Consider the following 25,062-nt stretch of genomic DNA (forward strand, 5'->3'; position numbering starts at 1 on the left):
AATGGTGGTGTGCTGGCTCTGGCCTCTTCCTGCCTGCGCGACCATCTGCTACTCCTGCCCTGGCCTTTGTAAGTGGCTGGGAGCTGCTGCCAAGAGGTCTGCTTTGTTGTGGCCCCGATCTCGCTCCATTTCCATCCCTGCACGGCAGGGAGAGACACTACCGCCACTGCCTCCATGTGGCAGGGGAGCCGCCGTTATTCCTTCTCTCCATGCGACCAAGTGCCACCGCCGACTTCTTCATCTTCACAGCAGGGACGTCACCGACGCTGCTGCCTCAGTCCTGCATTAGGCTCTTTAGGGGTGCGCGTACCTCTATTCAACTTTTAAAGGGTCAGGGCGGGAAAAGCCCTGGGGCCCTGATGGATGATGTCATATTCCTGCTTCACCTTCAGCCCTATATATTAGGACTCTCTTCCACTCCCTGGGGGCCTTTGCATCGGATCTTCACAGTTGCTTGTGGTCTCTTCTCTGGTCAAGGTCCTCCGTAGTCTTCTTGTGTCCAGATGGTTCTTCGTTGAATGTTCTTGATGTTCCTGGTCTCCTGTGGATGTTCCTGGTCTTGTTCCTCGTCGGCATGCTATGTATAGATCTGTTTGCAACAGATCACAACCTGAAACTATGCCAATTTTGTTCAGTTTCCCCAAGCCCCAGGAGACACTTACAAGACGTATTCCTCATTTCCTGGATGGGAGACCTTTTCTATGCGTATCCTCCGATACCACTAATATCTTGGACAGTGCAAAAGTGCATCATGGATGAGACAGATCTCATACTAATTGCTCAGGCCTGGCCAAGTTAACCATGGTATGCTTATCTCATTCAACTTTCCATTCTTCCTCCAATACCTTTGGGGAATAGCGCAGACCTCCTGACACAGGAGGAGGGTACTCTGTTGCATCCAGTGCAGACCTCCCTTCATCTGATAGCATGGAAATTGAAAGGATGGTACTAGGTCCTGAATGCCGCTAGGCATTCAGGACCTCCTGGACTTGACTAGGAAACCATTGATGAGAAAGAATTACGCTCGGAAATGGAACAGATACCATAATTGGTATATCACAAACAAAATGGAACCATTTTCCTGTTGCCTTGAGCTTTTGTTATGCTATTTGCGTACGCTATTTGCAGCTGGAGTGGCAAAGTCCTCTATCAGAGTTCATTTTAGTGCAATAGCGGCATATCATACTCCAGAGCAGTGGTTCTCAACCTTTTTTTGGCCGGGACACACCTGACAGATGGTTCTCACATGCGTGACACACTGAGCATGTGACCGTCACGGGGCTAAATGTAAACATGCACTCTGCATCCACAGGAATCCCCTCAACCCCCCGCAATGAGTGCAGAGCAGATCTAGGGCATTACCCTGTACAACTCGCCATACAAAAAAAGATATTCTGGTTCTGATGACATCTCAGTAAAAGCAAAACAAACTCCCTTTACTACCAGGCACAATAGCCCTTCTTATGAAAAGACAGTAATTTACCACTAATGCATATCCTATTGAGAAAACACAACAAATAAGATTGATACAAAAGCCTACATGCTAGTAAAATATCTCACCTCTGTCACACACCCAGAACTGACCTTCACCAAGTACAGAAAGACCACACATTATAAATATGGAGACAGAAACTGGAATGGAAAACCAAAAAAGCCACTCTGCATGCAGTGCAAACCTAGAGAAATGGAAAGAGAAATATAGCACCTAACATAGTCCCAGGATCTGCAATAATGCACACAAACTAACCCGCACAAAGATACACCTGTATTATGGAACACACTCAACCAGTAACAACCCTATCTAAGAAACACAACTATTAAACCAGGCCCTAAACACTAATACATTTCCTATTGGGAAAACAGAATAAGCCAAGCTGCTATAGCGCCCCACACAGAAATAATTGTAAAGCTTTACTAAAAATGTTACAAAACAGCTGCTGAACAGAATATCCAACAATTAAAAACTCATAAAAATTATTAAAACATGTCCAAATATCAATAAAATATTTCAAAACAGCAGACATCGCATAATACCCAATAATTAAAATGGCAATCAAGAAAAATAAATTTAAAAAGCCACCTTTTCTTACCCTCTCCAGCAACTCTCCTACTTCTTTCCCTTCCAGGCCAATAGCACTCACAGGAAGCAGCAAGGGCTGCTGAAGCTCTGTCCTCACAGTCCTCTTCCTTAGCGCCCACAACCAGTCACTCACACACATAACTCCAATTAGACCCCACGAACAGTCTCGGTCTCTCTCACCTCCCTGACCAGTCTCTCTCTCAATCACACTCATGGTCTCTTATATACAAGCTCTCAATCACACACAAATGCTCTCACACCCACACCAGCTCTCACCCAGGCTTCCATTCACACCCACACACACCAGCTCTCACCCAAGCACCCATTCACACCCACACACACCAGCTCTCACCCAAGCACCCATTAACACCCACACACACCAGCTCTCACCCAAGCACCCATTCACACCCACACACACCACCTCTCACCCAAGCACCCATTCACACCAGCTCTCACCCAGGCTCTCATTCACACACAGACACCCCAGCTCTCACCCAGGCACCCATTCACGCACACAGACGCACCCGCTCTCACCCAGGCACTCATCCACACACACAGACGCACCAGCTCTCACCCAGGCACTCATTCACGCACACAGACGCACCCGCTCTCACCCAGGCACTCATTCACGCACACAGACGCACCCGCTCTCACCCAGGCACTCATTCACGCACACAGACGCACCCGCTCTCACCCAGGCACTCATTCACGCACACAGACGCACCAGCTCTCACCCAGGCACTCATTCACGCACACAGACGCACCCGCTCTCACCCAGGCACTCATTCACGCACACAGACGCACCCGCTCTCACCCAGGCACTCATTCACGCACACAGACGCACCCGCTCTCACCCAGGCACTCATCCACACACACAGACGCACCAGCTCTCACCAAAAACTTCTTCTTCCTTCGCTGCAGGGATGGGCTCCAGTTCCGCCGCGGCTTTACTCCGGCGGGCCTTCTTTTTTCGCCACCGCGGGAATGGGCTCCCGTGGTGGCCTCGGTCGGGTTTCCTCTTCGCCGCCACAGGCTGTGGCGGCCTTGCTTTGTCGGGGTCAGGTCTCCTCTTCGCCGCCATGGGAATGGGCTCCCATGGCGGCTTTGCTTCGTCGGGGGTCGGGTTTCTTCTTCACTGCGCGATCTTGCTTCGTCAGAGTTCAAAATTCCTCCCTGCCTGCCTCACCGGCCAATCAAAGGCTTCCTCCCTTCTTCCTACTCCCACTGGTAGGGAGGAGGCTTCCGATTGGCCTGCGCGGGGGCAGGCAGAATGAAGGAGGCTTCCCATTGTGTAATAGGGGTAGGAAGAACGAAGGCTTCCAATTGGCCCGCGTGTGCTGGAAAAAGGCAAAAGGAAAGTAGAACGGGGTAGTGGGACACCGGGAGACGCGACACACCTGGCGGTGTTTGGCGACACACTAGTGTGTCGCGACACACCGGTTGAGAAGCGCTGCTCCAGAGGATGCGCTCACCATTTCAACACATCCATTGATTTCTAGATTCATGAGGGGACTTATTTGGGTTTGTCCTCCAATCTCCAGACCGTCCGTGGGATTTAAATGTTGTTCTGGAGAAGCTCATGCTACCCTGTTTCCCCGAAAATAAATCATCCCCCGAAAATAAGACCTAGTAGAGGTTTTGCTGAATTGCTAAATATAAGACCTCCCCCGAATGTAAGACCTAGCAAAGTTTTTATTTGAGAGCATGCCCGTCGCACAGAACACCAGAGCATGCAGCTGTGATTTTTTTACCCTGCAGGATTCACAGTTAGTTGTCATCACAAACCAGCATAACCAGACAACTATCCAGAATATAATAAATGTTCATTTTTTTGTTCAACAATATATGTGAATTCTTCTTCATGGAAAAATAAGACATCCCCTGAAAATAAGGCCTAGTGCATCTTTGGTAGCAAAAATTAATATAAGACACTGTCTTATTTTCGGGGAAACACGGTACCCCCATTTGTATTCATGGGGGAAGTTCCCATGAAGTACTTAACATGGAAGGTGGTGTTCCTTGTTGCAGTAACTTCAGTGAGATGAGTGAGTGAACTCCAAGCATTGGTTCACTAGCCGCCATATTTACAGTTTTACCATGGCAAAGTCACCCTACGAGCACACCCATCCTTCTTACCAAAGATGGTGTCAGCTTTCCATCTCAATCAAACAATTAAATTGCCTACATTCTTTCCCAAACCTCATAATAATGATAGGGAAAAGTCACTACACATTTTGGACTGTAAGAGAGCCCTAGCTTATTACAAAAGAAGAATGCAAACAACTAAAAGGACTTCTCAACAATTTGTATCATTTAATCTGAATGCACCAGGACTCCTAGTGGCAAAGAGGACTGTAGCTAATTGGATAACTCAATGCATTCATTTTTACTACTCAGCTCATTCCTCACAATTTATGGCCTCAGTTAAGGCACATCAAATGAGGGCCACAGCAATGTCCATTGCACATCTCTTCAAGGTACCCTTATTGGATATTTGCAAGGTGGTGACATGTTCATCCGTACATACCTTTACATCTCACTACTGCCTCGACCAGCAATCAGCCTCAGATTGCATGCTGGGGGCATCAGTGTTGCATAATACAGTTGGAGGTTGAAGCTGTCCATGAACTGGTTGCACACAAAACAATTATAAACTGACATCCTCTTGCACTCATATCTCTGCAGCAACCAGGTGATGGTTTTGTGCATACATTTAGCAACCTTAGGCTGGGGACTCCCAGAAAGCATGGCTAATTCAGCCTGCTTATCGACAGGATAAAAGCAAGTTTGCTTACTGTAAATGCTATTTTCCGTAGATAACAGGATGAATTAGCCATGTGGCCCCGCCCTCCTCCCTGGACAACTTCCTTATTTGGTTCGCTACACTGTAGTAGCTTTAGTATCAACTGAGAAGAGGTAATCGCGTGGTAAACCACCATGTGCTGCGTTGGAGGTGGCCCCTTGGGCCGAGGTGGGGTTGACACAACCCATAGGTGAGGACCTATGGGTCTCCACCGTCGGCAGGTGGAGTGGGCTGAAGGTAGAGGCCGCTGAAGCTTCACCTATACCAGCCCTTGTTCCCCGCGGGTTGAGCCTTTGGGTTCCGGGGCTGGCAGGACTTAGGTGGGCCTCAAAGTAGATTAGTGAGAGAAGTTGGTTCAGCCCAGAGACAGCAGTCGATAGATAGCGTAGTCCTACCCTGGACTGGGTACGGTACTGGAACTCGGGCACCAATGGAATGGAGAGTAGCTGGAGGCGCTCGAGCAAAGATAGGCCGAAGCCTGATAAGTCCATGTCCAGGGGTTAGGCTAGTAGAGGCGTCAATGACAGGCTTGGATCAGGGCCAGCGGCAAGCAGAGGTCATGGCAAGCAATGAGGAATTCTGAACATGAAGAAGTCTGTAGCGTAGTCAATCAAGGCGATGGTCTGATCACGGAGAAGTCAGGCATAGTCAGGCGTAGCAGAGGTCTGGGTCTGGAGATAGGCAGTAGAGTAGTCAGGCGTAGCAGAGGTCTGGGTCTGGAGATAGGCAGTAGAGTAGTTAGGCGTAGCAGAGGTCTGGGTCTGGAGATAGGCAGAAGAGTAGTCAGGCGTAGCAGAGGTCCGGGTCTGGAGATTGGCTGAAGCATAGTCAAACAAAGCAAAGTTGATATCCATAGAGTCAGTCCAACATATAGACAAGGCAGGAATGGTGAAGACAGGAACTGGTAACAACGTAGGTCAGGAACACGGAATACAGAGGATTCTCTATAAGCAACGAGTACGAGGAGTACGAGGAGACCTGTTGCAAAGGCAATGCCATGGAGTGAGGCCTGAGCTTAAATACACTGGAGAGTCTGACGTCATCATCCAGGGCCATGGCCAGGTTTCCACCGAGGGCTCTTCAAAAGGATTAGCAATGCGCGCGTGAGCGCCTAGGGAGGGGCGCGGCACAGGTGACATATGCCTATGTGGCATGATGTCTCCCCAAACCTGTGAATTTCAGGACATGAAATTAAAATACCAGATATCCTCAACTTGTGAAAAGGATCATCATCTAATAGACTAGTACCAGAAGGTTCAAAGTCTCAAAGGGTTAAAGAAAAAGGCTCCCATGATATGTTGGCGCCAACTGAAAAAAAGTACAGTGACAAAAAACCCTCAGCGCAGAAGGATGCAGTGACACCATTTACTCCATTGCCTTTGGCACCAACATCCATCAGTGTTGTGCTCCGCGGTCGTGGGCTGCCACGACCGCGCTCCCCTACCTCCTCCGCGGCGGTGGTCTGCCGCGACAACCTCGGGGAACCCGGGGCCCGGCGCAGCTCCCCAGCCTGACCGCGGGGCAGAGGGCCGTCCCTGCTTTGCTCCCGCGCCGTCCTTGCAGCCCTTCCTCTGCGGAGGACGCGAGGCCGCGCCCCTTCATTAGAATTAAAGGGACCTGATCCCTTTAATTCACCACAGCTGTTCCTTAGGAGCCTGAGCAGAGGAAGTATATAAGGAGACTTCCTCTGCTCATTCCCTGACTCGGCAACGTCCCATCGCTGTCTAGTCTGCTTGCCTTGGCGAGTTCCTTGTACTTGGACGCTGGTTCCTGTTTTCGGCTTGGTGTTCCTGGTTCCTGACTTCGGATTGGCTTTCGGTGATTCTCTGGTTCCTGACTTTGGATTGGCTTACGGTGATTATCTGGTTCCCGACTTCGGATTGGCAAGCGGTGATTCTCTGGCACTCGACTTTGGACTGGTGAGCGTTGACCCTCTGGTACTCGACCTAGGACTTCTCCAAGACTCCGTCTCCAAGGGCCCACCTAAGTCCCAGCGGCCTGGGTCCCTATGGGCTCCTCCTGGGGGGACCGCGGGCCTCCAGGGCGAAGCTCCAGTTGGCCATTGCACCGTTGCCTGACCTCCCGAGGTCCACCTAAGTCCCAGCGGTTGGATCCCTACGGGCTCCTCCCGGGGGGACTGCAGACCACCAGTGGTGAAGACACAGCACCTCGTCTCGACTCTTCATTGCCCCCGGATTCACCTCAGTCTCCAGTGCCAAGGGTCAACTGGTCCTGCCTCCTGTTCTGCCTCGCCACCCGACGAGAGAGCCTACGGACCCTCCGAAAGGTATTCCATCCTCTCGTCGGCCAAGGGTCCACAAGCCTGAGCATAACAGATTGCCGAGTCCATGGACCTGGCGGAGGCATCCGCCCGCCAGGCCATTCCGGGAATGGCCCAGCGCCTAAAGGATCAGCAACAGACCCTCGATGCCTTAGTTTCAGCTGTGCAGAGCCTCACCCAACGCCTCGAGGCATTAGGGCCCATGAACCCTACGCTACCCTCTCCGCCTGGGGCTCAAGGAGGCCGCCCTACTCAGCCGCATGCCGTCCAGGACCCCAGGCCCGACCTGGGGCAAGGAGCCCCCACGCAACTCCCAGCACGCTCTCGATACGCCGGAGATGCGAAGTTGTGCCGGGGATTCCTCAGCCAGTGCCAGGTCCGTTTTTATTTGCTGCCTGCACAGTTTCCCAGCGACCTGGTCAAGACAAGCTACATTATGTCCCTACTTGACGGAAAGCCCCTGATCTGGGCCTCTCATCTGTGGGAGAGAAGAGACCCTGTCTTTGAAGACTTGACTCTGTTTCTGTCCACTTCCGACAGGTATTTTATGAGCCGATCCGTAAGCCCACTGCCGTTGCGGAATTACTTCAGTTGCGACTGGGAACTCGGACTGTGGCCGAATACGCAACCGAATTCCGCACCCTAGCCGCAGAGTTAAATTGGAGAGAAGATTGCCTCCATGGGATCTTCTTAGAAGGGCTATCCTCATGCCTGCAAAATGAACTGGTCGTGAAAGAACTGCCGGACGACCTCAATGGCGTAATAGAACTACCCAACCGCGTGGACCGTTGTATGCGATTTCGCCTTCTTGAGGTAAGGGCAGCGAAGAAGTCCCCGACCCCTCCTAGGAGCGCCTCAACTGTTCCACAAGCCCCCGCCGAGGAACCCATGGAATTGGGTCGCGGGAGAGTCTCTTCACAGGAGCGGCAACGGCGAAAGAGGGAAGGACTCTGTTTTTACTGTGGAGCAGCGGGACATCGGATTGCAGTTTGTCCAACACGGTCGGGAAACTCTCGGGCCTAGGACCGGAAGGGGGTCTCTTCCTGGGCCGTACCTCCCCTGTACCCCCACTAATCCTGCCGGTGGCATTAACCGCTGCGGAGGGAGAATTCCACACTCTGGCTTTGGTGGACTCTGGCGCCGGCGGGAATTTTGTCATGAAAGGCCTGGTAGAGCATTTAAAGATTCCTCAAGTCCCGCTGTCTCGTCCCTTGATCATCTCCTCAATCCAAGGGAAGCCTCTTCCGGAACGGGTGACACACGCCACCATTCCTGTCCAGCTGAGGGCTGGGGTCCTGCATCAAGAACGGACGCCATTCTATGTCCTGGAGTACTCCATCCACCCGATTGTCCTGGGACTTCCTTGGCTCCAGGAGTATGAGCCCCAGTTCGATTGGAAGACCCTGCAGTTGGCCCGTTGGGGGCCAAATTGTCACGGCAATTGCCTCCAATCGGTGGTTCCAGCATTCTACCCTATCGCTTCCATCACCCTTCCAGGCCTGCAAGCTCCATATGCCGCATACACAGATGTGTTCTCAAAGCAGAAGGCTGAGACCCTTCCACCTCATTGCCCCTTCGACTGCACCATCAACCTCCTCCTGGGCACGGAGCCTCCTCGTGGTCGCACCTACGCCCTCTCGCCTTCCGAGACGCAGGCCATGAAGGAGTATATCAAAGAAAACTTAGAGAGAGGCTTCATCCGGAAGTCCAATCCCCCGCAGGGGCTGGATTCTTCTTTGTCGTGAAGAAGGACGGGACACTCCGCCCCTGCATAGACTACCGGGGCTTGAATGCGATAACGGTCAAGGACCGCTACCCTCTGCCACTCATCGCAGAGCTCTTTGACCGCTTGCAAGGAGCGAGGATCTTCTCCAAGCTGGACCTTCGAGGGGCTTACAACCTCATTCGAATCAAGGAGTGGGATGAATGGAAGACGGCATTCAACACCCAAGACGGTCACTATGAGTATTTGGTGATGCCGTTCGGGCTCTGTAATGCCCCTGCCATATTTCAGAATATCATGAACGAGATCCTCCGCGACCTCTTGTACCAGTGCGTGGTCGTATACTTAGACGACATCTTGATCTTCTCCAAGGACTTAGCCTCCCACCGCCAACACGTCGTCCAAGTTTTGCAACGCCTCAGGGAACATAAGTTATATGTGAAGCTCGAAAAGTGCCAGTTCGAGCAGGAGTCTCTCCCTTTCCTGGGATATATAGTCTCCAGTCAGGGATTCCGTATGGACCCACTAAAGCTAAAAGCCATTCAGGAATGGCCACAGCCGTCTGGACTGAAGGCACTCCAAAGGTTTCTGGGCTTCGCCAATTACTACCGCTCTTTCATTCCTCACTACGCCTCCATCGTGGCTCCTGTGACGGCCTTGACCCGAAAAGGCGCAGACGCCAAAAACTGGCCTCCGGAAGCAGAAGTCGCCTTTTGTCGCCTCAAGGAGGCATTCATGCAAAAACCCTGCCTCAGACACCCGGACCGGCAGCGGCCATTCTTTGTCGAGGTGGACGCATCCTCGGAGGGAGTAGGGGCCGGGCTGAGTCAGGCCTCCGACGGCCATAAGCTAAGTCCCTGTGCCTTCCTCTCCCGTCAGTTTTCGCCGGCAGAACGGAATTATGCCATCGGTGATAAGGAGCTCCTGGCCATCAAGGTGGCCTTAGAAGAGTGGCGCCCGTGGCTGGAAGGGGCTCAACACCAGTTCACAGTCCTCACAGACCACAAGAATCTAGAATACCTGCATCGGGCTCAGCGACTCAACCCACGACAAGCCCGTTGGGCCCTGTTCTTTACCCGTTTCAATTTCATCCTCAGGTACCGACCGGCCGGGAAGAATGTGAAGGCCGATGCCTTGTCACGGGTGTTTGAGTCTACGGAGGAGTCCGAGAAGTCGCAGTTTATAATTGAGCCATCCCGTATCATGTTGTCGGCCACCACAACCATCCCACCCGGGAAGACACTCGTTCCACCGCGTTGGCGGAAACAAGCCTTGGCCTGGGCTCACGACTCACGTTGTTCCGGTCACCCTGGACAATCCTGGACATTACAAACCCTGCGCCGGTACTACTGGTGGCCGCGGATGAATAAAGACGTCCGGGCGTATGTGGAGTCCTGCCAGTCGTGTGCCCGCCACAAGAGGATCCCTGGAGCAGTTCCGGGCTTGCTCCAACCCTTACCGGCACCCTCGGAACCCTGGACCCATGTGGCAAAAGATTTCGTGGTGGATCTGCCTCAATCCAGCGACAACACCGTGATCTGGGTGGTCGTCGACCGTTTCAGTAAAATGGCGCACTTTGTACCATTGCCAGGATTGCCGTCTGCGCCACAGCTGGCCCAGCTGTTCGTCCAGCATATCTTCCGGCTACACGGCCTGCCTCAAAGTATTCTGTCGGATCGAGGGCCTCAATTCACGGCCAAATTCTGGAGGGCCCTCTGTCAAAAATTCGACGTCACCTTGGATTACACATCAGACTATCATCCTCAGACCAATGGCCTCACAGAGAGAACCAACCAAACATTGAAGTAGTTCCTCCGCATTTACGTCAATGAAAAGCAAGATGACTGGGCTAGCCTGTTACCATGGGCCAAATTTGCTCTCAACTCCCATATCACCGCGGCTACGGGGTCTTCCCCGTTCCAAATCGTGTATGGAAAACAGCCACGCCCTCCTCTGCCCGTGTCCATCACAGTGCCATCTCCGGTAGCCCAGCTCTCTGCGGAAGAACTACACCGCCTGTGTGTATCCACACAACGCGCCCTGATCAAGGCCAGTCAGGCGGCAAAGAGGTATGCGGACCAACGGAGAAGACCTTACCCACCTCTTAGACCGGGCCAAAAGGTCTGGCTAAGTACACAGTTCATCCGTCTGAAGCTGCCATCATCGCGATTGGCCCCGCGTTTCATTGGGCCGTTTCCCATTATCCGGCAGGTGGGGACGGTCTCATATCAACTTCGTCTCCCCCCGTCTTTCAAGATACACAATACGTTCCACGTTTCCCTCTTAAAGCCTCTGGTATTGTCGTGGCCCTCCAGCACGCCTCCTACTCCTCAACCTGTCGCCTCTGAAGATGACCTCACCTACCAGGTCCGGGAGGTGTTAGATGTAAGAAAACATCACAAGAAATGGGAGTATCTATTAGCATGGGAGGGCTTCGGTCCCGAAGAGAACTCCTGGGAGCCACTGGCTAACATCCTGGATCGGAGTCTGTTGGATCAATTCCATAGAGACCATCCGACTAAACCCAGGCCTCCAGGGAGGCGCCCTAAAGAGGGGGGTACTGTTGTGCTCCGCGGTCGTGGGACGCCATGACCATGCTCCCCTACCTCCTCCGCGGCGGCGGTCCGCCGCGACAACCTCGGGGAACCCCGGGGCCCGGCGTGGCTCCCTGGCCTGACCGCGGGGCAGAGGGCCGTCCCTGCTCTGCTCCCGCGCCGTCCTTGCAGCCCTTCCTCTGCGGAGGGAATCAAAGATGGCCGCCACCATCCTTAGGCATGAGGCCGTGCCCCTTCATTAGAATTAAAGGGACCTGATCCCTTTAATTCACCACAGCTGTTCCTTAGGAGCCTGAGCAGAGGAAGTACATAAGGAGACTTCCTCTGCTCATTCCCTGTCTCGGCAATGTCCCATTGCTGTCTAGTCTGCTTGCCTTGGCGAGTTCCTTGTACTTGAACGCTGGTTCCTGTTTTCGGCTTGGTGTTCCTGGTTCCTGACTTCGGATTGGCTTTCGGTGATTCTCTGGTTCCTGACTTTGGATTAGCTTACGGTGATTCTCTGGTTCCCGACTTCGGATTGGCAAGCAGTGATTCTCTGGCACTTGACTTTGGACTGGTGAGCGTTGACCCTCTGGTACTCGACCTAGGACTTCTCCAAGACTCCGTCTCCAAGGGCCCACCTAAGTCCCAGCGGCCCGGGTCCCTGCGGGCTCCTCCTGGGGGGACCGTGGGCCTCCAGGGCGAAGCTCCAGTTGGCCTTTGCACCGTTGCCTGACCTCCCAAGGTCCATCTAAGTCCCAGCGGTCGGGTCCCTACGGGCTCCTCCCGGGAGGACTGCAGACCACCAGTGGTGAAGACACAGCGCCTTGTCTCGACTCTTCATTGCCCCCGGATTCACCTCAGTCTCCAGTGCCAAGGGTCAACTGGTCCTGCCTCCTGTTCTGCCTCGCCACCCGACGAGAGAGCCTACGGACCCTCCGAAAGGTATTCCATCCTCTCGTCGGCCAAGGGTCCACAAGCCTGAGCATAACAATCAGTGCTGAAGATGTTTTTCAATGTTGACATGTCAGCTATACTTCAACACACTATAGTGTTGCCTCTGCTGTTTTAATTCCTGAATCAGATTCATAATCAGTAAAGAGATATTCAATGCTTCCTTTTCCAACTCTGCCAGAATATCACACATTTGTTCAAAAGTTATGGTTGGATTTTGTAAAATCTTTAGCATCTCAAGTATTATCTGCGTCTAAGCAGGATTCATGCTCAGACCCTATATTAAAAAGACTATTTACACAACTTCATTCTCAATCACCATGAACACTTTTCCAAAAATGTGTTCACTTAATGATGTGAAATTTCCTATTTCTATTACTTCTAAAGAGTTAAAGAACTCCCTAGTGATTCTGAAGAATGTCTTTATTGTCATGAATCCTGTTACTTTCAGTCCCTGGAAAGGTCAACTGAATTGCCATCTGACTCCTCCCCAGAACCTCTGGAGGATATGACATCTGGCTTTTCTGCAAAAAATGTCTAAATAAATATCATTTAAATTAGAAGATGATTCTCAGCAACCAGAAGAATTCCAGGGCATTCTCAAATTCATTCAACCTCCAAAACAAATTAAAGCTGTTCTGATTTGTAAAGCTCTGCAAGATCTACAAACAGGGGTCTACATTTAGTAATGCAAGATGTACAAGCAGGTTCTACTATACATTTAGTGATGCATCTATTTTTTATACAGTACTCAGTTATTCTAGTTTTATTTTGATGCATTGTATCTTATTGTTTTTTATTTTATATCTAGTGATTTATTTATTTTTTATACTTAATTGATGGCTTTGCTTTTAAATTATGTATATACAAAATTGTAAAACCCCCTAGATTGTATGATAAACGGTATAGAAATAATTTTAAATAAATAAAGAAACAAAAGTATGGAAAACTCCTCTTTCCATACTTCCAGTGGTGAAAAATAGACTTAAAATATAGGGTTCTGTTGCGTGTCCTGGCTGCGTCTGCTCCACGGCTGGCCCTGCTCACCTTTCTCTCCTGTCCACGAGCTCCGGTCTCTCCTCCTCCGCAGCCACAGCCAGTTCACGGCGTTCCCGGCTCCACCACTCTCAGTCTCCCGTCCAGGCCACACGGCGGGGCTCGGCGTCCTCCATGGTGTCGGCCCCACCCCTAGGTGTGTGCCCGTGGACTGCCTGGCCTATTAAAGGGCCATGGGCGGGTACCAGCTCCGCGGCGTGTCCTGATTGACAACAGGATTTAAGGAAGTGGTCAGACACCACTTCCTTGCCTTGGCAATCAGGTCGTACACTCTGGTGTTCTCTAGTTTGCCTGTTCCAGTGTCTCTTGTCCCAGCGTCTCCTGTTCCAGCGTCTCCTGTTCCAGCGTCTCCTGTTCCTTCGTCTCTCCATCTCTGGTAGTACCCTTTGGACTGATCTCACAGTACTGACCTTTGCTTGCTCTTGACCTCGTCTGACTGCTGCCTGGATCTGACCTCTGCCTGTTCACTGACCACGTCTGACCACTGCCTGGAACCGACCTCTGCCTGTCCACTGACCTCGTCTGACCGCTGCCTGGAACTTGACCTTTGCCTGACCTGAATACTCCTGGATTTACTACAGTTACTGACCCCTGCTTCGGCTGACCATTCTGGACTGATATTCTGGCCTTGATCCTCGCTATCCACTCGGACACTCTTCTGGCCTCCTGCGACCTCTGGACATTCTTGCTTGGACATCGACCGCGCACCCTTGTTCATGGTGGGCACTCCCCTGCACTTCCTGTCTAGGAGACCCTGTGAGGCCCACCTAAGACCAGGCGGCCCGGGTAACCAAGAGGTCAACCTAAGGGAACCCCGGGTTGCTATTGGCGAAGCTCCAGCTAGCCTCTGTCTCCTCCTGTGCTCCACCTCCTGATGGCAGGCACTCTCCAGGTCCGACCGGAGGGCCGTACCAATCCTGCAACAGGCCAAGGGTCCACCTCCAGCGCAACAGGTTGCCAAGGCCATGGACTCGGCGGAGTCTCCCGCCTTGCAGGCCATCCCTGGCCTAGCTGCTCATGTCCGAGAACAACAGCGAACCGTGGAAGCATTGACTTCATCTGTGGAGAGACTACAGTCTCAACTAGAGGATTCTGTTATGACCAATTCAGAGGGTTGGGCTCAAACCCCACCTCCACGGGCACCATTGGCCCTCCCAGCTCCACCCCACTTTAATGGGGATCTGCGCCTCTGCCGAGGCTTCATCAAGCAATGTTGTATGCAATTCGCACTACAGCCTTCACTGTTTCCCTGTGAGACCACCAATATCACCATCCTCTCACGGATTGAAGGGAAAGCCCTGGCTTCCCCACTTTGGGAGCGTTCTGCTGACATCCTCCGTCACCTCTCCCACTTCATTTCCGTTTTTAAGCGGACCTTCGAGGATCCCAGTCGACAGGCGGTTGCGGGTCATCAGCTTCTCCATCTCCGTCAAGGCTCGCGTTCGCTCACCGAATTCACGGTAGAATTCAGGACATTAGCCACAGAACTGGGGTGGCAAGAGGACTGCCTAGGGGCAATCTATGTGGACGGCTTGTCTCCTGCCCTCAAGGACGAACTGGCTACTCGTGAGATTCCCACATCTCTGGATGACCTGATTTCCTTGGCTGGCATGATTGATCACCGCCTACGTCAGCGACACCAGGAGATAAAGGTCTCCCGGCCGTCTGCCTTACGCCCAGCTCAAGCTACGAGTCCCCAGTTGAAGGCCTTGCCGGCACCTCCTCCATCACCAGAGGAGCCTATGCAGATAAATCATGGGTGCTTCTCTCCTGAAGAGCGCCTTCGACGTAAGAAGCAAGGCCTATATTTATATTGTGGGAGTTCCGGACATCTCCTGCAATCATGCCCCGTATGTCCGGGAAACTGCAGAGCCTGAGCCCAGTGGGGGTCCCAAGCTTGGGCGCTTCTGTTACTGGCCCCCAATTATTACTTCCTGTGTCCCTCTTTAGGGAATCACGCTCCTTTGCCACTACCGCACTTGTGGACACTGAGGCGAGTGGCAGTTTTATTCTGGATGATATCGTCACACTACTCCAGATCCCTCTTCAACCTCTGGAAGTACCTCTCCGCATCACATCAATCCAGGGAGAGCACCTCCCCGGATGCAGTCCGCATCGCACCATGGCCTTCCACCGCTCCATGGGAACCCTTCATGAAGAGGAGATCTCCCTGTACGTCTTAAAGCGTTCTACGCATCCGGTAATCCTAGGACTTCCTTGGCTCCAGGCCCATTTTGACTGGCAATCCCTGCAATTAATTCAGTGGGGACACCAGTGCCAGAACCGCTGTCTGCGACAGATTTCTCTAGCTGTCACTGTTCTGAACTCTACAACCCTTACCGGGTTACCTGCTCTGTATTCTGACTTCAAAGATGTGTTCTCCAAACAAAATGCTGACATCCTGCCTCCTCTCCGAGAATTCAATTGTCCCATTGAGCTCCTACCAGGTACCACGTCTCCCAAGGGCAGAACCTACCCTCTCTCGCTGCCGGAAACCTAAGCAATGCCTGAGTACATTAAGGAGAATCTGAATAAAGGATTCATAAGTCCCTCCAATTCCCTGGCAGGAGCCGGATTCTTCTTCATGAAGAAGAAGGATGGCAGTTTACATCCTTGCATTGACTACCGTGGGCTAAACGCCATGACGCACAAGGATCGTTACTCTCTGCCACTCATTAGCGAACTATTTAATCGCCTACAAGGAGCCCAGATCTTTACAAAGTTAGATCGCCGAGGGGCATACAATCTTGTACGGATCCAGCCAGATGATATCTGGAAGACTGCTTTCAGTACAAGGGACGACCACTACAAGTACGTAGTAATGCCTTTCGGACTTTGTAACGCCGCTGCAGTCATTCAGCGTTTGATGAATGAGATCTTCCGGGACCTACTATACTCATTTGTCATGGTATATCTAGACAATATACTGATCTTTTTTCAAAGATCTGAAGTCCCACCGCTCACATGTTCAAGCAGTCTTCTAACGCCTCAGAGACAATCGTCTCTACGCAAAATTAGAGAAATGTATCTTCAAACAGACTTGTCTTCCATTTCTGGGCTACATTATCTTCAATTGTGGTTTCACCATGGACCCTGAGAAACTCCAAGGAATTCGAGATTGGCCCCAGCCAGTAGGCCTCCGCGCCTTACAAAGATTCCTTGGATTTACAAATTATTACAGGAACTTCATCGCTAACTACTCCTTGCTAGCTGCTCCTCTCACGGCCATGACTAGGAAAGGTAGTAACCTTCAAGTTTGGAGCCCCAAGGCTCAATCTGCTTTCCACGCCTTGAAAGAGGCCTTCTGCACCGGACCCTGTCTACGTCACCCAGATCCTAACCGCCCTTCGTTGTCGAAGTGGACGCTTCCGCCATTGGAGCAGGGGCGGTCCTGAGCCAATATTCCTCCAAGGGGGTCTTAGTACCCTGCTCCTTCTACTCACACAAGTTTTCTCCTGCAGAGCAAAACTACACGATTGGGGACCGTGAACTCTTGACTGTGAAGTTGGCCCTTCAGGAGTGGCGCCCCTGGTTGGAAGGAGCACAGCATAAATTCACGTTCTTTACAGACCACAAGAACCTCGAACACTTAAAGGAAGCCCAACTATTGAACGTTTTAACTTTGAACTCCGCTACCGTCCAGCAGCAAAGAACACCTGAGAGGATGCTCTCTCACGCTCTCTCGAGCCAAAGGATACACCCGAAACTCCTAGGCACATCATTGACCCAGCTTGTATAACCCTCGCAGTTACCAACACGGTGCCATCTGGGAAGACAGTGGTCCCACGCCATCTCCGGGAGCGCATCCTCCGCTGGGCCCATGACTCGAAGTTGGTCGGCCATCCTGGCCGGGCTCGGACCCTTGAGATGTTAAGAAGATATTACTGGTGGCCCAGCATTGTTAAGGACTCCCGCAGTTATGTAGACTCCTGCCCCATCTGTGCACAGCAAAAGCCTCCAACTGGCCGCCCTTGGCAACTCCTCCAACCTCTTCCGGCTCCCACCGAACCCTGGTCAAGCATCTCTACTGACTTCATCGTCGATCTGCCTCCGTCAAAGGGCAACATGGTCATTTGGGTTATTATTGACCACTTTTCAAAAATGTGCCACTTCTTTCCACTACAGAGCCTCCCCTCAGCTCCTGAATTGGCAAAACTCTTCCTAAACAATGTATTCCGCTTACATGGCTTACCCAGAGAGATCATCTCTGATCATGGACCACAATTCGTTGCCAAATCCTGGAAATCTGTTGAATTCGTGGACCCTTGAGCCCACTGGGACAGATGAAGACTCACCGTGGGAAGGCCCACAGTGGATGTCGAAGCCGGGAGGCGGCACTGAACAGGAGACCGGATGGGTCTTCACCACTGGAAGCCCAAGGTCCCCCCAGGAGGAGCCCGTGAGGACCCGAGCTGCTTGGACTTATGTGTGGTCTCTTGTGGGCCGGTGTCTGAAGAGGAGTCCCAGAGGATCGAGAAGAGCTGAGCTGAAGCCAGGAGGCCAACTGGAACTTCACCATTGGAAGCCTCTGTCTCCTCCTGTGCTCCGCCTCCTGGTGGCAGGTGCTCTCCAGGTCCAACCAGAGGGCCGTACCAATCCTGCACCAGGCCAAGGATCCACCTCCAGTGCAACATTACCTTTTCAAATAATACTAGTACTAGGGGACACTATGAAGCTTTTTCATTTGTGTAAAGCCATCTCTCTCTGTCTCTCTCTCTCCCAGTGGTCGTAGAAGGGCCCTGATAGCTAGGCTGGATCTCCAGGAGCTTAAAACAACTAAAAACGGCATTTGCGAAAACATCGCATAGTGCGATAAAGCCCTATCACACGGCTTTACGCAAATGAAAAAGGTGTGATTAAAATACACGTTAAAACCATGCGATACAGCTTTGCAAATTATGATGTCAGCACACTAGGCCACAAATCCTGCCCCAAACTCCTCCCCTTTTTCTAATTTGCATTATGCGTTAAAGGCGTTTTCGCATGCGTTAAAGGCGTTTTTTCCATGCGAAAACACCTTAACGCATGCGAAAATGCCATATGGTACTTTGATAAATGACCCCCTTAGATTGGCCTCTGTTGGATACAGAATGCTGGGCTTGATGGACCTGTGGTCTGACCCAGTATGGCATTTCTTAAACTGACTTACTAGCTCCTTGGTACTTTGTCTACAAGCTGCCTGCAGGATCTGTTTAATGTCCTCTAAGAGGGCCATTTTCAAAGGGATTTCAAAACCATTTTGCCTACATAAATGGCCTGTCTAAAAATTGATCTCCATGAATACAGGTAAAAGTATGCACATAGTTTCACAGCACATGTACAAACCCAATTTAAGTGGAGGCATTCCCAGAGTGGAGTTAGGTCAGGGTAGAAAACTACAAGCATATTTTTCGGATTTTCAAAACAATATTTTTAGTTCCTATTGGAAAAACGCCTGCAGGAAAAGCAGGCGCAAATTTCTCTGCGGGCTTTTTCCTTACGCAATTTTCAAGGTGAAAGTATGCACAAAGTCCAGTGGGCTTTGTAGCAATGTGAGCAGTTTGAAAATTGCCTCCTAAATGAATTGTGCTATTATATATCAGTATTCATTGCCAGAGGATGTGGTTAAGGCAGTTAGTTTATCTGGGTTTTAAAAAAAGATTTGGATAAGTTCCTGAAGGAGAAGTCCATAAATTGATATTAATCATGTTGACTTAGGGAATAGCCACTGCTTACTACAGGCTTTAGTAGCATGGTATTTATTTAATGCTTGGGTACTTACCATATACTTGTAACCTGGATTGGAAACAGGACGCTGGGCTTGATGAACCCTCAGTCTGACCTAGTATGGCAACTTTTTATATTCTTAATAAACACATGTAGCAGCAATCAGAACAGAATTCTGGGAAGATTATTTTTATGCTATTAGGTGAGGGGTTTTGTTTTTTTTCAGTGATCAAAAGAACACAGTTATTCTATGTAAATTTCTGTAAGGCATTTTCAAAAGATATTTTTTTTCCTTTTATTTCACTGAAAGTTCGGACATATCTCATGCACAATTTATTAAACTGAATGAGGAACTTGGAAAGAAAAAGACGGAATTTCATGTAGCAGAACAACTCAAGGTAAGCACTAAGAGGCCTATTTACCAAAACTTGTGAAATGTCTATGTTATTTGTTTGAATAAATATATTGTTATCCTAAGGATTGCATTGATGAATTATTGTGAGGTAGATAATTTAAAGAAAACAGCTAAGTAAGTTATCCAGAGAAAACATTTCCAGCTAACTTACATGAGATATTCAGCATCACAGCTATGCTGCTGAATATCCCTGTGTTTGCCACTACTTAGCCGGATAAGTTATATCTGGCTAAGTTAGACCTGCTCAATGGCAATTATATATACAGCTAAGTAACGCCAAATATCAGGTTCTTTATGTTCTAATACAATATTTTTATTTGTTACTTTGTTAGAGTTGGAATATGCATTTCTGTATGTGAATCACTTCAAGTACCAAGAAAAAAAAAGGGGGGGGGGATCTATAAATTCAAATATGAATGTGCATTATTGATTACGGGAGGAAGACTCAGAACCAATGTCAGGAAGTATTTCTTCACAGAGAGGGTGGTGGATGCCTGGAATGCCCTTCCAGAGGAAGTGGTGAAGACCAGAACTGTGAAGGACTTCAAAGGGACGTGGGATAAACACTGTGGATTCATAAAGTCTAGAGGACGTGAATGAATGTGGAAAAAAGGATTTGCATTCACAAAAAAGCAGGGAGTAGCTTGCTTGTTATGGCGGTTACTACCTCAAACCAAATAAGCTTGATACTTCACTTTCAATGCATATCCAGCATAGCTCTCTGCTTCAATGGCAGGGGAGAAAGACTGATACTTCACTTTCAATGCATATTCAGCATAGCTCTCTGCTTCAATGGCAGGGGAGAAAGTCTGAAACTTCACTTTCAATGCATATCCAGCATAACTGTCTGCTTCAACGGCAGAGGGAATGAAGAAAAGTGGATCTATATACAGACAACAACCAACATGGACTGAATTACATAGTCTGGGTAAACAAATAAGCATGGGTGTAGCTTGTTCATTGCGGCGGTTACTACCCCTAACTAATTAAGCTAGATATTTCACTTAGATGCAGCTCCAACACTGCTCTCTACATTAATGGTGGGGGTGGAAGGGAAATAGAACCAAAAGGTTACTAAGAGCCAAGAGTAACATAAGTATGAGAAAAAAAAAAGTGCGAAACTTGCTGGGCAGACTGGATGGGCCGTTTGGTCTTCTTCTGCCGTCGTTTCTATGTTTCTATATGTTTATTTACTAAGAACATGTATTAACACATAACAACATGTATTAACACATAACAATACAATACATAACAATACATTTTGGTAAATAGGTCTCTACATAAGAGACCTTTTAGTGTTTTCACAGTGCTGTTTACTTGGCAGGCATGTTAGTTATTTTATCTACAGTTTATGAAAATAGAAGCCTCTATAGTAATTGTTCTTGTAAAAGATTTTTGCAGCATAAATTAGAGAGATGGAATAAAAATTTGTGTATCTGTTGACCATAATACATTACAGATTTATTGTGCAAGCAGCGAGGAAAAATCCAATACAAATATAGTTCTGTTCATGATCACTCTGACAGTTTAATACCTATTTTAAAAGATATGTGGATTTTACTCTTTAATTATATGGTATTGAAGGCAAGAATATGAGACTTTTTTTAAATATAAAACTTCTGTTTTATGAGGAGGAAAAGTGAGAATTGTTGGATTCGTGGACCCTTGAGCTGGCTGGGACAGATGAAGACTCACCGTGGGAAGACCCACAGTGGATGTCGAAGCCAGGAGGTGGCACTGAGCAGGAGACCGCAGGGATCTTCACCACTGGAAGCCCGAGGTCCCCCCCAGGAGGAGCCTGTGAGGACCCAAACCGCTTGGACTTACGTTCGGTCTCTTGTGGGCCAGTGTCTGAAGAGGAGTTCCAGAGGATCGAGAAGAGTAGAGCTGAAGCCAGTAGGCCAAGTGGAACTTCACCACTGGAAGCCCGCGGTCCCCCCAAGAGGAGTTTGTGAGGACCTGAGCCGCTTGGACTTAGGAGAGGCCTCCTGGAAGAAAGCCGGAGTCAGAAGCTAGTAGTCGGAAGCCGAAGTCAGAAGCCAGTAGTCGGAAGCCGGGGTCAGAAGCCAGTAGACGAAAGCAGCAACTAGTAGCTCTCAACAGAGAGTGAACCTTGTTGCAAAGCAAGGTATAGGTCTTGTTGCAGGATTTAAATACCCCTGCAGCGTCTGACGTCATCTGAGGGCTGTTCTGCTTCTTCCCGCACTGGCCCCTTTAAACCTTGAGCCCCCGCGCGCATGTGCCTAGTGGGCGGGGCCAGGCGCGTCAGATCGGCGGCGTCTCCCTCGCAGAGGGAGCACCGCGGCAGAGCCCAGGATCGGGCCTTGTCGAGCGGGGAGGCGCTTCAGTGGCCCGGGCCGGCCCAAGGTGAGTGGAGGGACCGGGGCATGGCCTGGGTCCGTAACAGTACCCCCCCCCCCCCTCCCTTCCTATGCCTCCTTCCCGAGGCCCTGGGCTTTGCAGGATGATCCAAGTGGAACTGGCGGAGAAAACCCTTGTCCAGGATGTTAGAGGATGGTTCCCACATATTATCCTCAAGACCGTAGCTCTCCCAGGAAAGGAGGTACTCCCATCTGTGATGGTGGAACTGGATATCCAAGATGTCCTTTACTTGGTAGACCATATCCTCCTGGGCCGTAGGAGTGACAGGTTCAGGGATCTTGTTATGGAAGACGGACAAGACCAACGGCTTGAGCAATGAAACGTGAAAAACGATATGAACCCTGAGCGTAGAGAGAAGGCAGAGTCGATAGGAGACAGCACCCACTCGTTCTGTGACTGGAAACGGGCCAATGTACTTCGGAGCCAAGCGCATAGAAGGAACCCGCAGGCATACCTTGTCCCCGGGACGGAACGTTGGAGCTGGACGTCGCAGACGGTTTGCGTACCTCTTTGCCATGACTGCCATGCATTGAAGTTTCTCCCAGGTAGAGCCCCAGAGGCTGCGTAGCTGTTGAGCTGTGAGTTGCACAGCTGGTGAAGGAACAGCCAATGGCAAAGGCAAAGGAAGTCGGAGACGTCATATATAGACAACCTGGAAGGGAGGCCTACCGGTGGCCGAATGCCTATGGTGGTTGTAGGAGAATTCTGCCCACAGGCGTAAAGCCACCCAATCATCTTGTAGGTCTCCCACGAAGGCTCGGAAGAAGGCTTTCAAGGTTCGGTTTGTGCGCTCCGCTTGGCCATTGTCTTGGGGATGAAAGGCAGTCATGAAGTCCAACTGGACCCCAAATTTTTTGCAGAGTGCTCTCCAATATTTAGCCATAAACTGTGTGCCCCGGTCAGAGGCAATATGGAGAGGAAGTCCGTGTAGGCAAAAAATGTGCTGGGCGAAAAGGCTAGCGAGCTCAGGTGCCGTTGGCAACTTAGTGAGGGGGACGAAGTGGGCCATCTTCGAAAACCTGTCAATCGTGACCCATATTGCTGTTTTCCCTTCTGAAGGTGGCAAGTCCACGATGAAGTCGGTGGACAAATGGGTCCAAGGCTCGGTGGGGATTAATAATGGTTGAAGGAGCCCCCAGGGGCGACTAGTCGGTGTCTTTTGTCGAGCACAGGTTGGGCAGGAGCTGATGTAGAGACGAACATCTCTCCTTTCCTGAGGCCACCAGTAATATTTGGTCAGCAGATCTAAAGTCCGAGCGACCCCCGAATGCCCTGCGGTCAAGGAGTCATGAGCCCAAGACAACACCTTCCTGCTCAGGCGAACGGGTACAACTGTCTTATCCATAGGAACCACATCCGAAGCTGCAAGAAGGACTTTGGCTGGATAGAGGATATAACAAGGTGGATCCGGGTTATCCTCTGTTTCAGCCGTGCATGAGAGGGCGTCCGCTCTAATGTTCTTGGAGGCTGGCCTGTACCGGAGGAGGAAATTGAACCGGCTAAAGAAGAGCGACCATCGGGCTTGTCGAGAATTAAGGCGTTGGGCTCGGCACAAGGATTCCAGATTCTTGTGATCATTATAGATGATCACGGGGTATTGGGCCCCCTCCAGCCATTGTCGCCACTCCTCCAACGTGAGCTTAATGGACAGGAGCTCCTTATCGCCGATACTATAATTTCTCTCCGTCAGAGAGAATTTTCGGGAATAATAGGAACATGGTTGGGATTTGCCTTTCGTGGATAACTGGCTCAGGACAGCCTCTACTGCCACATCAGATGCGTCTACTTCCACGATGAACTGACGCTGCAGATTTGGATGGTGGAGACAGACATCAAGGAGAAAGGCTTCCTTCAGCTTCTGGAAAGCATCTATTGCCGTCTGGGACCAATTCTTCGCATCGGCACCCTTCCTGGTAAGTGCCGTAAGTGATGCTACCATCCGGGAGTAATGGGGTATGAACTGGCGATAGAAATTGGCAAAGCCCAGGAAGCATTGTAGGGCCTTGACCCCTTCCTGCTGTGGCCAATCCCAAATGGCCGCCACTTTATCAGGGTCCATATGGAAGCCCGTGGATGAAACTATATATCCGAGGAATGGCAAGGATTCCTGCTCGAACTGGCACTTCTCTAACTTGGCAAAGAGACGATTGTCCCGAAGTTTCTGTCGTACTTGCCGCACTTGTACTCTGTGTGTGGGCAAATCCTTAGAGTATATCAACAAGTCATCGAGGTACACTATAACGAGGTATGCAACATATCCCTCAAGACCTCATTCATGAGGTTTTGAAAGACCACAGGGGCATTGCACAAGCCAAAAGGCATCTACCTTATAAATGGCCTGTGACCGACGGCCCGCAAATGCGCAGTAGAGCGCAGCTCTACTGCGCATGTGCGGGCAAGGATGTCGATCAGAAAAAAAAAATGGCGGTGGGGCCGCAGGAGCGGGAGGAGAAGCAGCGGCGCCGCGCGCGCGCGCGGTGCCGCTGCTTCTCCTCCCCAGATCTGCCGGCAGATCTCGGGGGGGGGGTGTCACTCCCGCGCCCCCCCCCCCCCGAGATCTGCCGGCAGGAGTGGGAGGAGAAGTAGCGGCACCGCGCGCAGCGCGGTGCCGCTACTTCTCCTCCCCAGATCTGCCGGCAGATCTCGGGGGGGTCACTGCCGCGCGCGCGGGAGTGACCCCCCCCGAGATCTGCCGGCAGGAGCGGGAGGAGTTAATGGAGCCGGGTGAGGGTTGCGGGAAGTCGCGCTTACGGCGCCGGGAGGAAATGGAGGTGGGTGAAGGGAGGGAGAGGGGGACTGAGTGAGTGGGAGGGAGGGAGGGAGAGGGGGACTGAGTGAGTGGGAGGGAGGGAGAGGGGGACTGAGTGAGTGGGAGGGAGGGAGAGGGGGGACTGAGTGGGAGGGAGTGAGGGAGAGGGGGGACTGAGTGAGAGGAGAGGGAGGGTGGAGAGGAGTGGGTGGGGGAGGGGGGTGGTGAAGAGTGAGGGGAGAGAGAATGAGGGGGAGGTGAGAGACAGAGGGATGTAGCCCGTTTTAACGGGCTTTACGGCTTGTCACTAAATATTCGTAGTGCCCGTCTCTAGTATTGAAGGCGGTCTTCCATTCGTCGCCAGGTCGTATCCGTACCA

At 50.9% G+C, this 25,062-nt stretch overlaps 1 protein-coding gene across 3 annotated transcripts in view; it reads left to right on the plus strand.

Annotated features, from left to right (window-relative positions):
* The window catches only part of DEUP1 (deuterosome assembly protein 1), a 395,279-nt gene that overhangs the window by 146,562 nt on the left and 223,655 nt on the right, over positions 1 to 25,062 (plus strand). For all 3 annotated transcript variants that reach the window (XM_029602319.1, XM_029602316.1, XM_029602317.1), the window contains one exon: positions 19,448 to 19,535. In XM_029602319.1, coding sequence (XP_029458179.1) covers positions 19,448 to 19,535 — 88 coding nt within the window. The remainder of the gene's footprint in view (positions 1 to 19,447; positions 19,536 to 25,062) is intronic.

The sequence above is a fragment of the Rhinatrema bivittatum genome, chromosome 5 (genome assembly GCF_901001135.1).
Source record: "Rhinatrema bivittatum chromosome 5, aRhiBiv1.1, whole genome shotgun sequence".
Classification (NCBI taxonomy): domain Eukaryota; kingdom Metazoa; phylum Chordata; class Amphibia; order Gymnophiona; family Rhinatrematidae; genus Rhinatrema; species Rhinatrema bivittatum.